General features: G+C 45.6%; 1 protein-coding gene across 1 annotated transcript; it reads left to right on the forward strand.

Moving 5' to 3' along the window:
- The first annotated feature begins 4,965 nt into the window (after positions 1 to 4,965).
- Gja1 (gap junction protein alpha 1) lies at positions 4,966 to 15,670 on the forward strand. The gene is made up of 2 exons (NM_001281616.1): positions 4,966 to 5,145; positions 14,363 to 15,670. The coding sequence occupies exon 2, from the start codon at positions 14,376 to 14,378 to the stop codon at positions 15,522 to 15,524; it is 1,149 nt and encodes a 382-aa protein (NP_001268545.1). The 5' UTR covers positions 4,966 to 5,145; positions 14,363 to 14,375; the 3' UTR covers positions 15,525 to 15,670.
- The last annotated feature ends 600 nt before the right edge of the window (positions 15,671 to 16,270 follow it).

Below are 16,270 nucleotides of genomic sequence, written 5' to 3' on the forward strand. Positions count from 1 at the left end.
GGCAGCAACATTTATAAAAAGCAGAATTGAGGTTTGTTAAGCAAAAGGACAGAGAAAAAGAAGGGCTGGGGCCAGGAGGTGGTAGCGCATGTCTTTAATCCCAGCAGGAGGTAGAGGCAGGCGGATATCTGTGAGTTCGAGACCAGCCTGGTCTACAAGAGCTAGTTCCAGGACAGCCTTCAAAGCCACAGAGAAACCCTGTCTCAAAAAAAACCAGAGAGAGAGAGAGAGAAGGGCTGGGGAGCCTGCTGTGACTTTCTCTAAGACAGCGGCCAGTTACTTCTTTTGCTGTTCACCTTCTTCACTTCGTACAGAAGGTGGAGCCAGAGACATACTTATCTAGAGCTAAACTTCTTTCCCTTTCAACAAAGCAAAGCAAAACAAAACGAACTCTCCCTTCCCTTTATAAACACTTTGTTTAGCTTCAAGGTAATGGTCACTGGTCACTAAGAGGCAAATGGGGGTGGGGGTGTTGAAATCTTACCTAGATAGAGTCAAACTTTGATCTTTACAGGTTGCTAAGTGAATTGGGAACAAGGCTTCAGTTCTCTGGAATTAAAGGGTGAATGGTCAGGTTTCAGAAATTTTGTTGAAAAGGATTCTAGCACAATTTGGCTGGGAAGCTGTTACTCAGGGAAATGTGGCTCCCTGATAGTCACAGTAAGATACACAATTACATGTAAGCTACACAGTAAGATACAGCATCTGATTAGTTGACCAGTTTAAGTAAAGCATTTCTGTATTGCATGCTATTGAGCTCCAAGTTCATGTTCACTCCTTCCTCGAAGACTGAAAAATATTAGCTTAAATTGAAATTTGATGCATGCAAAAAAAAATTTATTGTGATACAAATGGAAGGAAATCTAACCCAGGCTGGCCACTCACCAGCATCCCAACACATGAAGTGAGAGAGGAGGGTCATGATCTGTTCAGTGAGACTTTATCTCAAAGTTTAAAACAACAAAGAGCTCACCAACAGATAGAGCTGGGCCAGGAGCGCTGGTGCACACCTTTAACCCAGAACTGGGGAGTCGGAGATGAGCTGTGGACAAGACCGACAGAGACAGAGAGACAGAGGGGGGAGGGAGGGACGGATGGACGGATGAAGAAAAAAAGATAATTTTTTTGCAATGTCAAGAGCCATTGCAATGTCATTCTTGATCCTCCCAGTCTTTTTTTTTTTTTTTTTTTGTGGTTTTTCGAGACAGGGTTTCTCTGTATTGTTTTGAAGTCTGTCCTGGAACTCACTCTGTAGACCAGGCTGGCCTCGAACTCGCAAAGATCCGCCTGCCTCTGCCTCCCGAGTGCTGGGATTAAAGGCGTGCACCACCAACGCCCGGCGATCCTCCCAGTCTTAGATAGCTCGGTCGTCTACTGATACATTTTAATTTCCAAAGAGATACATATCAATTCCTCAGGCGACACCCTCACTCACTTGCTGAGAAACTACCTTCACTCTCCTGTATCCTAAAGCTCTTCACTTCCTGTAAGGTCTGCACGAACTCTTGTTTTTAATGAATAATCACCCTCTCTAAAGGCCGAGGGAGCCTCGGTTAGTGGTATTTTCCTTATAAACAACGCCCCCTGCCCTCCCCGCCCCCCAGCATTTTGAATACCCTCCTTTCCTCGCCTTACTTGCTTTTGTCATTCATTTCCTTTGGCCGCGTTGTGGGCTTTGTCTTGGAGATTCGCTGCCCGCAGCCCCTCCCTTAACAAACACTTGGGAACCTGTGGCTTGAAACTGTCTTTTCTTTTCACTTAATCAAGTCTTTAACGATTTTAACCAGAACACCTTCACCCACAGTTGAGATGACACTTGGCTATCTTTGCCTAGGCTTCTCTTCATCACAGGATAATCCAACTGGCGGGTCACTCCCCCAACTTCCTCTTTTTTTTTTGGTGTTAGTAATAGTTTCCCAATTAAATTTCCAAATTCAGTCTCCACCTCCTCCTGCCTCGTATTTTCCCACTGGAGTCTATCATCAGGTTTGAACATTTCCTCTTCCCGTCTCTTCCGGTTGTCACAGCCTTCGCAACCATAGCTCCCTTCTGTTCTAGCACCCACTAAAATACCCTTCAAAGCCGTCTCTACACCCTGTTTTTGATTTCACTATTGTTGCTGAGTCTTGCTGGAAACTCTCCTCAGTTGACTGTCCTGCCTCACACTCTCAAGGGACTGGGACTATAGGCAGAGACCACCGAGTCCCTCTCAACACCAGTAGTTTTTTAATGTTTCTGCTCCTCACTAAATAAGAGTTATCTTGAGTTCAAGGCCAGCCTGGTCTACTGGGTGAGTTCAAAGCGGGTGCTACACAGCTAGACCCATCTCACAAGAAAAAGGATCACCTACTGTTAGCATAAGACAGACCTGTAACATCCCATAAGTGTGTGTTTGTAAAAAAAAAATTAAAATTAAAAAGTGATGCTAGCTTTCCTATTAAGAAGCACCATTCCAGCCAGGTGGTGGAGGTGCTCACCTTTAATCCCATCACTTGGGAAGCAGAGGCAGGTGTATCTCTGTGAGTTCAAGGCCAGCCTGGTCTACACAGTGAGATCCAGGACAGGCTCCAAAGCCACTGAGAAACCCTGTCTCAAAAAACCAAGGGGAAGAAAATTATACTGTAAAAGATTGTCAATCACAACTTGTTTTTTTTTCTCTGCAACTAATTCTGAATTGATATTACAGGAAGTTATTAATGAAATAGGTATTGGTAATAATCGCACTTAAATAATGTTATAAAAATAAAGCAAAAAAAGTTTTTGTTTTTGTTTTTGAGACAGTTTCTCTGTGTAGGCCTGGCTGTCCTGGAACTTGCTTTGTATACCAGGCTGGCCTTGAATTCACAGAAATCCTCCTGCCTCTGCCTAGAGGGAGGTATTAAAGGCATGTGCCACCACACCTGGCAAGCAAATCTTTCTGTACATTAAATAAAGAGGAACAGGGAGAGGCCGGTTTATGGATACTAAGTTTTACTGGACGTTGTTCCTTAAGTGTTGTGGTAAACATGGGTAAACTGACTACAGACGATAATGTATCAAGTGTCCAAAAAGAGTCCCTTTTCAGAATCTAGATACTTTACCACAGGAAACAACAATAAATGTTCCAACAGAAAAGGATGCTCATACTCAGTTCACACAACTTTCCACATGTATCAAAGCGTCAATCACATTACTCAAACGTTATGTACACCTCTTATGTTTTATCAGATAACAAACTGAATAAGCCAGGCATGGTGGTACACACCTTTAATCCCAGAGCTGGGAGCCAGAAGAAGGCAGATCTCTGTGAGTTCGAGGCCAGTTTGTTCCAGGACAGACAGGGAACTATGCAGAGAGAAGTTTCTTTGTTGGTTTTTCTTAAAAAAAAAAAAACTATGTAAATAAATAAATAAGTCTAGTAAGGGTCAGTAAGATGGCTCAGTGGTAAAGGTTCTTGGCTGCCTGTTCTTACAATGTGAGCTCAGCTCTGAGATGGAAAAATCGAGCCAACTTTCTCATGTTGTCCTTTAACTACACACACACACACACACACACACACACACTAAATAAATGATGTTAAGGGAAAAAAAACTAATTTTAGGTTGCTGAGCATGGAGGCTTGAAAGTCAGATTATGGTTTCTGCTTCTACAACGTTTTTTCCCTTCTTGAACTTAAAGAGACGCAAGCAAACCTTAGTAAGAATGGGATAATCAAAGTAAGAGAGCATGTCGGTGTCTCAAACAGTGAGATTTCCAACAGTCCTTAGTCACTGCAGTGAGAGGATGCTTAGGGAAAGTATTTCCCAGGAAATCTTTGCCATCCTTCTTGGGTCTGCTGTATTTGTGTGAAAAGTTTAGCACGATCAGATGGAAGTCTTTACAGAGGCCCAGAGGTTTCCCTGCCCAACACCAATGAAACCTGTTTATGGCAATCTTCCTACCACAAGACCTCTCAGAGGTCGTCTGGGAGCCCTCAAAGAAGCTGTTCACCTTAGGAATGAGGCCACATGACTTAGACCTTCAGAAACACCATCAGGTCTGAGGAGAGAGCTTGTGGAGAGGCAGTCACCAAGCTGGGCATCGAAGGGACTGAAAGAGGGGATGAAGGTTTCAGAGGCACTTTATGCCAGCATAATGTGTCTGGCCAATTCTAGTCTGCAGTTGTAAAAAAAAAAAAAAAAAAAAAAAAGAACTCTGACATCTCATTGCAGATTTAAATGTTAAATTGTTGGCATGAATTGGCCTGAGATATAAATTTTCACTTCCTTGGAGATCTGGTAGAGGTCACTATCAACATTTCAGTCAAAAATTATATACATGATATATTATAACACGTCTCTTCTTGCGCTTAATTGAAAGAATACATAGAAATACCTAACGAAGTCCAGAGGCTGAAGGGGTAGACACTACACACATCTGGTTGTGCAATGTCTTTCCCATGCCCACCATTTCTTTGCTTTGTTAATTGTCCATTTTAAGAGCAAGAGAATTAGGTCATGAGAAAGATCACTCACACCCACCTCAAGCTTCACACAGTTTGGGCAACCCAGAACAAGCCCGCACTGGTTAACGTGGTCTCCCCCATTTTTATTTATTGTACTTTCTGATTTCTTTTTTTTTTTTTTTTTAGGTTAGAAAATGTAACATAAAACGTACATATTCTCGCTGTCCCTGGTCATCTGGTGAAGCAAGCACTAGACTCAACAGTTTTTAATCTGTGAGGAATCACAGGCACGTGATGGCGGACGTATATCTAGGGTTGTTTTCTTTCCTTTTTTCTTTTCTCTTTAGCGCGTTCAAGCTACACCTTTATCTTGACCCCGGCTGCTTCTGGTGCCTGCTCAGCCCCACGCTCACCAGCCTTCTCCCCACCTCCTCCCCGCCTTTTCTTCCTCCCTCCCCTTTCTCCTAGCCCCTCCTTCCAGTTGAGTCAGTGGCTTGAAACTTTTAAAAGCGCTGTGCTCCAAGTTAGAAAAGCGCTTTTACGAGGTATCAGCACTTTTCTTTCATTGGGGGAAGGCGTGAGGAAAGTACCAAACAGCAGCAGACTTTTAAACTTTAAATAGACAGGTCTGCGAGCCTGAGCCCTCCTTTTCTTTGACTTCAGCCTCCAAGGAGCCTCATCACTTTGGCGCGCCGGCTTCGCTTTCATTAAATAGCGAAAGAGTAAGTTTTGAACAACCCACTTTACCTACTAGCGTCTTTTTTTCTGTAAGGAAAACTCTCCTATTGTGGTTTATAAGTGCGTTGTCACCTTTGACTTAGGATACTATAAGTAGAATGAGGGACTTCAAAGTGCCGTTAGTTTCCACGTGCTGATTTACATTTTAGTCGTTTCCAAAAGTTTTCCCGACAATGCAACAGGTAAAAGCCTCAAACTTTTCCAAGTAGAGTGAAGAGCCAAGTTACTGAATTTGGCTCTTTGTTGTGGAGCCTAATTTTATTTTTCTGTAGTCACGAATGGGGTAGGTCTTGCGGGAGCTGGGAGGGGGGGCTGTTGAAGGGGGGCTTGGGTTGGACTTTTCAGTCGAGTTTGCTTAGCGTGCTTCCTATAAGTGTTGTAGATTGCGTGCTTTTTTTTTTTTTTTTTTCATGTGGAAACACTGGCCGCCGTTCCGTAGCCTTGAAAAGGCAGATCCCTTTTGTGACGGGGCGCTTTGTTGAGACGCAGCGGCTACTTGACTTCCACGTGGTTCCTTCTTAGACTTTTCAGGGTGAAGCCAGAAGATCTGTAGATCAGGGTGCTGCCGTTAGGGCTTTTAGACCAACAGTAGTTACTTTGTCCAAGCCATGCTTCGGAATGAACCCTTTAGCACGCACAGCCAGCTTTTCACTCCACCACGCTGGCAACTCCGGGCATGAGAAATCTTGAATGGGTGATGGTAACTTACGGAGCCTCCGTTCGAGGAGGAACGGGCGTTTTAAGAGACTGTGTGTGTGTGTGCCAGTATGCTTTTCCAAAATCAACTGCTAAAGCACGAGCTCCTAGAAGGAATAGGGAAAAGGCGTTTTTGAAGCCGCACTTTAGAGAGAGCTGCCCCCCCGCGCTCGCCTCCCCGCGCCGCGCTCCCGCCCGCCCGCTTGCAGGGAGACCTGTAGCGACTTTGGAGCTGTTGGGACAGTTTTGAGTTAGCGCTACCAGGGCGCTAAGCACTAGGCAAAGACGATGTTAATGTGCAGTTTAAAAGGGATCCGTCTTTTATTATTATTATTATTGGTAACACATTCTGTAAAGCACTTTGTCCCCGAGTTCTTCTGTCTCCCGCCTAAATCCAGACCGAAATAATTCAAGCTGAGTCTGTATTGAAGTGCTTTTTTTTTTTTTTTTTTTTTTTTTTTGTGCCAGATGAGGCTGAGAGTGGAACAGAAATGAAAGCTTTGGGGAGGCCGGTTGCGCAGGGGCCTCCTGCCATCGTAGCATCTTGAGCTCAGCTCTCGCTCCCCGCAGCCTCCGGGCTTCGCGGTCCAGACCTCTGCCCCCGAAGGGGGGAGGGGAAGACGGGGCTCGCTGCCCGCCGGTCAAAGAGCAAGAGATCGGACTTCATCAAAGTTGTCAGTCTCCCCCTCAGCGCTGCCCTTTCTCACCCTCTTCTCCCTAAACTCGTCGGGTAGCTTGAGTGCAGCCCCTGGCAAGGGCCCCTGAACACCTAGGGAGTCCCCGTGCTGGTAAATGCACTTGTAACACTCATGGAAACTCTTGAAATTCCCTAAGAACGAGGCGGGGCAGAAGGAGGAGGGGCAAAGAAGACCCTTCGAGAAACCGTGCCACGGCTACTGACGTGTGCTGAGGCAAATCCGCTCAGGATTGGGAAATTCAAACCTTGAGTTCCGAGCAGAGATCTCCCGTTCGCGCCCTCGGGTCCACCCAACGCTCGCCGGGCACGTCTGGCGGAGCCTGGGGCGCGCGCTCCCCTGCCCGCGAGCGGAGGCGAGTTTCCCTTCCCTCCCGGTGCTGGGTTTCGGGTGGGCAGAGCAGAATCGAGACCTAAAAACCTACGGGGCTGTGTTTGGAGGTGGGTTTAATTTCCTTTGTTCCCCAATCAAAATATTAGTGATCGTACCAGTCCAAAAGACCACTGGGCAACCTTGGACGGCCAGCAGTGTCCCTTGAGGAAGCCTAATGTTAATTGGGGGGGGTCTGCAGAAAAAGAAAGTCTGTGAAATAAAATATGCTAATGAGGACCTGGAATACCTCTGGGGGCAAATGAGTTGATTCTGCTCAGGCCAAGTTGAGTGAAAATGAGCACAATTCCAGACTGTAGGTTCTGTCGTGGCGACGTACGGAATTCTGAATTACTGGACTATCTCCCCAGTGTGTGAAAGCCACCGTCCTTTGCCTGCTGCTCCCGGTGGTCGTGCTTCGATCTCCCACCGTCTTAACGCATACCACGTTTTGTAATGTCCCTTTGAGGCTCTTCAATGTCACTCCTGCCCCATCGCCTCATCCTTGGCAGTCGGGCTTCTTATCCCATGACCTTCCATGGGAAGTTTGGTTCTAAAGCCAGCAACAGGCAAAGGAAGGCTGCGTTTCCTTCCGGATAGGGAGCAGCGTTTGTCACTTAGACGGCTCCAATCCCTCCACAGAGAGAAGGGATGGCAGACACTGTGCCTTTCTTTATTACCGTATGCAGAGGTGTAGCTCCCCGTGTGAACTGTAGAAAATATTTATGTGCCCCTAGGGAAAGGAATGATAGGAAAGTCACCCACTGATTAATCCCTGAGACTCCACCTTTCCTGTTCTAACCCTTGACTTGTGATGTGTTGGGACGCATCCTGTTCAGCTCAGGAGAGAAAAATGTAATCATCCAGTGTGCGCCGTTAACGTCCACAACCAGTAGAGATACTTCCAAGCCTAACACAATGCGTTTTCAATCTTTGGGATAACTGGTTACAGATTCTCTGCTTTACGTGATTGTTAATTTACTGTGTAGAGATGTGTGAGCAAAATTCCTTTTGTCAAAATTCAAGCCATGGCTAGTTGTTGAGGTAACTTGCCTAAACTTCATGTCTCAATTTTTCTAGCTAGCTACAATATTTAGAAATTATGTTTGAACAGTTTTAGTTACTGTTTTGCTATAGAAAAGGCTACCAAAGTCAGAAGGCATGAGACATTTGAAGTTCTTTTGAAAGACCTATATTTTATCATGGTGGTAACTAAAAGCATGGAAGGCATGCATTATCTCATGGAGTGCTTATTGAGGCAGATAGACTGACTGTCCTTAATATACTTGGGCATCCTAACCTGTGTTTACATAGTCACAGAGTAGCAGGATTGTTTAGTAAGCTATCTTTGGAAGTGGTGAGTGGAGGCAGAGGATGTAACAAAAAGTGATAGCTTTTAAAGTTATTTGGATGACAGTTGAATATGACTTTGATCTGCGCTTCCTCCCCTCATCTCTAAAATTGACTGAGCAACGTTTGGCAGAGGAACTGAGTGGTTGCAGGATGAAGGAAGAGATTGTCTCTTGGTTCACCATCTACCTTTGGGGTAGGGTCCCTTAACCATAGTTTATCTCATTCTGTGGAGTTTGATCTGTTCAGATGAGGGTGTGTAAGCAGGACCAAAAAGCTGCCTGTTGTTTTTCACCAACACCCGTGAGACTGGGAGTATTAAGGGACCCCTTAGAAAGGAAAGAATTGAGGCAAGCTGTGTCAGAATTTGTGACAATGACGTTTACATAGAACAGTTTTCATAGAGCTAAGCATACACTCCTGGTGTAAGGCTGCAAAGGTTGAGTTTTGTCTGATCTGGAGATGTGTTCTTTGGTGTGCTGGATTCAGATCACTTGCCTGTGTGGAATCAGGCTATGTAGAGGTATTACATTAACTGGTTAACATCAGCAGCTCTGCCCCCCAATTCAGAATCATATCCCACATTTGTTATTCTTAAAGTAAACATTTCAAGCAGACTGCTTTTGTGACTTTTTGTCCTTGGTTACCTAGAAATTGTGTGTTACTATCCATTAGAACACTCAGAACTGGGGAGACAGGCATTTCTTGGGGGAGTCTTTACCACCTACTGAGGTATCATCTCATAAATTTAAGCAGCTGAAGTTGGGTGCGGTGGTGCACACGTTTAATTTCAGCAGTCGGGAGACAGTCACTGGGTTGAGGGGTGTTTCTGACATTGAGGCCAGCCTGGTCTACAGAGTTCCAGGACAAGGGTTACACAGAGAAACTCTGTCTCAAAAAGAAAAAACAATTTAAGTGACTTGAATGATTGAAACACATTGTTTCAACAAACATCAGTTTTGGAGCAAAATTGTCATTTGAGATTTTAGACACTGCTTTGGGGGGCAGGACACAAAGCAATAACCCTTGCTTTAGGTGTACAGAGTTTTTTTGCCTGAATCTGTGAATGCATGCATGGTGTGTCCCTGATGCCCCCAGCACCAAAGAGGGCATAAATGCTCTGGAACTGAAGCCATAGGCACATTGGGAATGAAACCCATGTCCTCTGCAAGGGCAATAAGCTCTCTTCACTGCTGAATCGTTTTCTCCAGGCCCTCTGGCTTTTTAAAAAAGATCTTTGCTCATAGTCTCCCTTTAATAGACCTCACTCTGACCTTCAATTGGTGGAGCCATCTGTCTCTGCTTCCTAAATGCCAGATGAGAGTCCTCCCGAATTCCCTTACAGGGTTCTCATCTAGAGGATCCTGACAGTAATCAAATGTATGTTACGTGGCATAGAGGAAAGCTGTTTAGATAGAAAAAAAAGTAGGACAGGAGAAGCAGGAAATTCCGGGACCTGGGAAAGGACTCTTCCATAGTTCCTGCTCAGGAAAGTTCACTAACGAGAACTGAAATGAAATGAAGATGCATGTATGCAGAGCTGAGATGCAAATATTTTGGCAGGAGGAGCAGCAGGAAAACTAAAGAGAGGTGAGTCAGGCTAAATGCTGGGATGGGGAGAGGAAGTAGCCATAGCCTGATTTCATCTTGACGATAAAGCTTATGTGCACATTCAATTCTGGTATATTATATGTGTTGACTTAAAGTTGCCAAAAACAAACAGCCAAAAAATCCATCTGGTTGTGGCTGGAAGTGAAGAAGGGAAGTAAAAATTGAGCATATTTGTCTAAGGGGCAGGTTTCCCTAGAGTTTTTAGGGGAATGCAGTTTTTTTGGACTTAGCATATTATGTTGATCATGATGACACACATCTTTAATTTCAGTGTTTGGGAGGCAGAGGCAGGCAGAGTTCAAGGACAGCCTGTGCTACACAGAGAAACAAAAACCCACAAAGGAGCTGGGGTAATCTCAGCGCTTGGAAGGCTGGGAAGGTAACCACCCAGGCTATCTCTCCAGACTCTAGTTTAAGAGGGCGGTGGGAGCGGTGGCAGACAGGAACACACACAGAGCAATAACCTCCTCCGTTAAATTGCCCATTAAGTGACTTATCAAGAACTTCCATAGACATTACCTTGTGTGTTTTAAAATATTAAAGAAACTTCATCTGAATTCACTTTCACTCTTTCTGAGGTGATTGCTAGATAGTTGTGGTGGCCCAGACCTTTAGTTCCAGCACTTCTGAGACAGCCGGGCAGGTCTCTGGGTTGAAGTCAACCTAGTGAAATCGCCGAAAAAAGAAGGTTACCAGCTGGGCATGTTGGTAAATGCCTATAACCTAAAGTTAAGCAAAAGGATCAAGTGCTCAAGGTTATCCTCGGGTACAAAGGACTGGGCTACCTCAGACCCCTTTTCAAATGATGCTATTAAAGCTCACTATAGTTATCAGTAATTTTATTTCTTACTCATCACTATAGTTGTCTATGAGACAATCTGTACAATTAGCAGTCAGTTATCCTAGTGGCAATGTTACTGTGATACCAACAGCATGAGGTTTGACTGCAGCTTCTTCAGGGCGATTTGTTAAGAATCCAGGGAAAGGAACAGCCGGCTAGTTTTATTTAAAACCTAAAGTCTTTTTAGGTTAAACAGTTCCATTCTTGTGATCCCTGCTAGTAGCAGGGAGTGACAGAACCAGAAGGTCCAAGGGTAACCTCAGTTCACAGGTGGCAGAGCGCTGCGTCCCTGAATGTTCTGTATCTCGGACTAAATATTTAGACACTCTGGCCTTCTCTCCTTCCCAGATGTTCTGCCAGTCGGGAAGACACCCAAGCTTTTGAGGAGCCACTGTTTGCTTGCCTACAAAACTTTACTTTAGAGCTACCTGGGACATAAATAGTAATGAACAAAACAAAGGCTGATTTCCCTGGCCTTGCCTACCAGAAGTTCAGATTCATTCCGATCCCGAGTGCCAGGCATGTATGTCAGCCAACACTGTTGTGTGAATGGTGAGGTTCTACAGCAGCTGCAAAGAGACCAAGTGGGCCCTCAGGAAGGTCACACTGGATGGTTGGGGCTTTGAGTGATCTAGCCTTGGTGATCTAGTATGGGATACATTACAGAATGTACTAGAAGAATGACTGACCTGTTCTCCATCAAGAATCTACTATTAAGGGCTGGAGATTGAGCTAAATTGAGTGCTCATTTGGGCTTGTAATTACAGCAGAGCTATAGGCAGGCGGACGAAGGCCATCTTTTTGTTTGTTTTGTTTGGCTTGGTTTGGTTGGTTTTAATTTTTTCAACAGGGCTTTTTTGTAGCTTCGGAGTCTGTCTTGGAACTCCCTCTGGAGACCAGGCTGACTTGAACTCACAGAGATCCACCAGTCCTGCCTCCTAAGTGCTGAGATCAAAGGCATGCTCCACCACTGCCCGGCACTCAGGAGGCAGAGGCAGGCCATTCTTTTTGAGTTCAAGGCCAGTCTGGTCTACAGAGCAAGTTCCAGGACAGGCTCAAACTACACAGAGAAACCCTGTCTCAAAAAACAAAACAAAACAACATCAAAAAAAGAGTTTTCCAAGGCCATCCTATGTGTGCTGATTTTGAGGATAACCTGGGCTATATAAGAGAGACCCTGACTCAAAGGGGAAAAAAAATTGAAAAGAGAACCTGTGTCTGAGAATTCTGCACAAACCATTAACCGAGACCATAGTATAATTACGTTGTGGGGGGGGGGCGCTAAGGAGGGAAGTGTGCTGTAAGTTCCAAGCTAGCCTGCACTAAATATACACAGTAAGTAAGCTGGAAGCTAGTCAAGAGTGCATAGCAAGACCCTATGAAGAACCAAAGTAATTTTTTGATCTGGAAGATCTTTAAGATCTGGAAAAGTGAAAATATTAAACAAGGTCTAGAACAGCCAGTGAGTAGAACTGTTGACTGGTAACCATGAACAACAAAAAGCAGAGAGGTAACTAAGTTTGGAGTCACAGGATGAACCAGCGTCACATTAGGCACTATTTGATGGTGTCTATGATAGTGGTAATAACAGGTATCTACATGTCACAGGAGCTAGAGTGCCCAAATTGGATAATTCATATCTTATTCAGATGAAAGGCTCCAACTCATTAATGCAAATGACTAGTGCGTGGGTGCTTACAGAAAGGACAGCTTTGCAATTAAACTGCTGGTGCAATTAAAAAAACACACACAAAAAACTATTACCCAGAGAACTGACTGGTGACCTAGTTCACATGCCCTGGCACTGGGGATACTTTTGAGGAATCGCAGAATTAGACAGAAGTGAAGTTGCTGGGTCCAGAATATAAAGAGTTTCATAATGACCTTCCAGAAGCATCCCTCACTTTGAAGGACGAGGAGGTGCTGACGAGATAAAAGCTTGTACGGTGCCCAGTCTGCCTCTGAGCTGCTTGTCTTGATCGATGACGGCCGCACCCTGATGAGGTGTGTGCAACCATCCGATCACTTGGTTTTCGCCACCCCTCCCCGCAACGATCGGAGATCTGAGCAAAAGCAGAAGACCCTGGCAGAATGTGTTATAATTCTTTACAAACACAAGCGGGGCCAATTTACACGTCATCACAAAGAACTGTCTGGAGATGGTTCCAAAGATTCTGTTGTTTGTTTGACCCCTGTGGACTACCCTTCAGTTCTAGTCTAGTATCTCTGCTAAATTAGAGGCCTTTACTTTGATGTTCTCACGCCATTGTACTGTCTATCACGATGAAATGACCCCCTCCACTTCAAGCCTTCCCGTGGCTTTTTAACTTTGGACCCTGCCAGCCCCTTCCTTTGGTTACACTGCACTGACTTTGCTTTCTGAGTTGTCATTTCACAGTCTGCAATGACCTTCCAGAGTAGAAGGAAAGATCCTTTTGTTTATGGCTGTTTAGAAAATATTGTTTGCGTGGCCCTGCCCACCCACATCTTACTCTTCCGGTTTTGGCAGGAGTCTGGTCATCATCAAAGGTACCCAGGGAGCCCCGAGAGGCTCACAACCCCACCTCTCCCTCCCTCGGGAGTGTTTGGCAGTGCATTGTTGAACCTTTGACTGTCTCTGTGACTGCTACTTGTTGCTTTGTCCCTGGCTTTCCCCCTTGTTGAGTAAACTGTGTATCTATATCTTCCTAACCTCAGAGAGACTTTCCTCTGCCCTCAGCCTGTGTGTGACCATCAGGATGGCTTGGGTCTGAGGATCATGAATCTTCTGGGTAGGCAGGAAGCTGTTTCCTTTATCCCAACAATTTGAAAGGTTTTCTCCTGTGTGTGAGCCCTGGGCTCAACCTGGGTTGTCAGGCTTGGTGGCAAGAGCCTTTACCCACTAAGCCATCTATCTCTGCTTTATTTTCTTAGATGGGCATAACTTTGTAGCCCTGGCTGGCCTGGAATCCAGGTTGGCCTCAAATGTAGTGATTCTCCTGTGTCTTCTTTCTGCTGAATGCAGAAATTATAGGCATAAGCTTGGCTCCAAGCCCAAAGCTCACTAAAAGCTAGAAAAAGCTGCTTTTTTTTTTTTTCTTGAGAAAATAGTCAGGATTTCTTTAAGTATCCCTGGCTGTTCTGGAAATCACTTTGTAGACCAGACATGGCCTTGAACTTAAAGGCCTGCCTACCTCTGCCTCTCGAGTGCCGGGATGAAAGTCAAGGCTACCACTGCTGGGATGAGAAAATACTTCTGATGTGTGGCCCTTTTGTTTAGCAAGCTGGTAAATGGTGTAGAGACAAAGTGAACTCAGTAGAAATGTGGACATAAGTCTGGAGATTTTTATTAGGCAAAGTATCAGGATCACCTTAGACTCAGAGCAATCCTCCTGCCTCCTGCTAGAAATCAGACCAAGTATTGTGGCATATGCCTAGAATTTCAGGAGACAGAGAGGCAGGAAGAGCACAGCTTCAAAACCAACTTAGGCCAATACAGGAGGGCCGTCAAAGAAAGGAAGGAAATGCAGCCGGGTTTGCACTTGAAGTTTGGTTTGGATTGAACCTACCTTATTTTGGTAGTCACTTTAAAAAGTAGTATATATATGCGCCATTTTGGCTCTATAAATCACCGAGTTACTTTTTTTTTCTCCCCCTTAGGAGGTGCCCAGACATGGGTGACTGGAGCGCCTTGGGAAAGCTTCTGGACAAGGTCCAAGCCTACTCCACCGCTGGCGGGAAGGTGTGGCTGTCCGTGCTCTTCATTTTCAGAATCCTGCTGCTGGGGACAGCGGTTGAGTCAGCATGGGGTGATGAGCAGTCAGCCTTTCGCTGTAACACTCAACAACCTGGTTGCGAAAATGTCTGCTACGACAAGTCCTTCCCCATCTCTCATGTGCGCTTCTGGGTCCTGCAGATCATATTCGTGTCGGTGCCCACGCTCCTGTATTTGGCTCACGTGTTCTACGTGATGAGAAAGGAAGAGAAGCTGAACAAAAAAGAGGAGGAGCTCAAAGTGGCCCAGACGGACGGCGCCAATGTGGACATGCATCTGAAGCAGATCGAAATCAAGAAGTTCAAGTATGGGATTGAAGAGCACGGCAAGGTGAAGATGAGGGGGGGCCTGCTAAGAACCTACATCATCAGTATCCTCTTCAAGTCTGTCTTCGAGGTGGCCTTCCTGCTCATCCAGTGGTACATCTACGGCTTCAGCCTGAGTGCCGTCTACACCTGCAAAAGAGATCCCTGCCCCCATCAGGTGGACTGCTTCCTCTCACGGCCCACAGAGAAAACCATCTTCATCATCTTCATGCTGGTGGTGTCCTTGGTGTCTCTCGCTTTGAATATCATTGAGCTCTTCTACGTCTTCTTCAAGGGCGTTAAAGATCGCGTGAAGGGAAGGAGCGATCCTTACCATGCCACCACTGGCCCGCTGAACCCCTCAAAAGACTGTGGCTCTCCAAAATATGCTTACTTCAATGGCTGCTCCTCACCAACAGCTCCCCTCTCGCCTATGTCTCCTCCCGGGTACAAGCTGGTTACCGGTGACAGAAACAATTCCTCCTGCCGCAATTACAACAAGCAAGCGAGCGAGCAAAACTGGGCTAATTACAGCGCGGAGCAAAATCGCATGGGCCAGGCCGGAAGCACCATCTCCAACTCCCACGCCCAGCCTTTTGACTTCCCCGATGACAACCAGAATGCCAAAAAGATTGCCGCTGGTCATGAACTCCAGCCCCTAGCCATTGTGGACCAGCGCCCTTCAAGCCGCGCCAGCAGCCGCGCCAGCAGCCGACCTCGGCCCGATGACCTGGAGATCTAGATAGAGGCTTGAGCATCAAGACGCCACTCGATTGCGGAGGAGAAAAAGGGGTGCTTACAGAAAGTGTACCTGGGGTGTTCATTTTGTCCCCATGGAGGTGGTACTCAACAGCCTCAGCTATGAGGCGTAGAAAACAATGACATTATAATACCTAGGTTCCTTGGGGGTGTTTGGGATAGCTGGGTGGAACAGTTGGGGATATGGGAGGTACCTAATGATAATTTAATGTAGTTGATTCAAAGAAGTTAAATTCTAGTAAGCATTGCCTTGGGTGAATAGCTAGGTAAGGGCTTTCTCTTTCTGCGCCCCCCCCCAACCGAACCTTAAGAACGGTTCTGTGTACGTGAGTGAGTGGGTGATAACTTTTAATTTTGTTTTATCAAGAAACGGAAGTAGCTTTAGCCAGGAATCCACACTTGCTCGGCATTGCGTTTTCTTTATGAAATGATAGTTGTCCTACGTCCCTGTTAAAACATTCCAGTGTCCAAAATACTTGCGGTTTGCAGGTAAGCATTCTGAGGCTGACCCGGGTGTGGATGGACCTTGTGCTACTATACATAATTCTCATTCTTACAGTTCAGACAAGGCTGGAAGAAAAAGATTGCCCGTGTAATTACACACATCTGTCCCACCTTTGTGTCACCATCGCCCATACATCATCCTCAACTACTCCTTACATTCACCAAATGGTTTCTCTCAACATTTCTAACGGTCGTATAATGTCATTTAGTAGTTCCTTTTTGAGT

Source organism: Mesocricetus auratus, unplaced genomic scaffold (assembly GCF_017639785.1).
Source record: "Mesocricetus auratus isolate SY011 unplaced genomic scaffold, BCM_Maur_2.0 Super-Scaffold_100018, whole genome shotgun sequence".
Taxonomy (NCBI): domain Eukaryota; kingdom Metazoa; phylum Chordata; class Mammalia; order Rodentia; family Cricetidae; genus Mesocricetus; species Mesocricetus auratus.

Bases quoted from the DNA above. Each gene is read 5' to 3' on its own strand.
- Gja1 (NM_001281616.1), top strand. From the start codon at position 14,376: ATGGGTGACTGGAGCGCCTTGGGAAAGCTTCTGGACAAGGTCCAAGCC.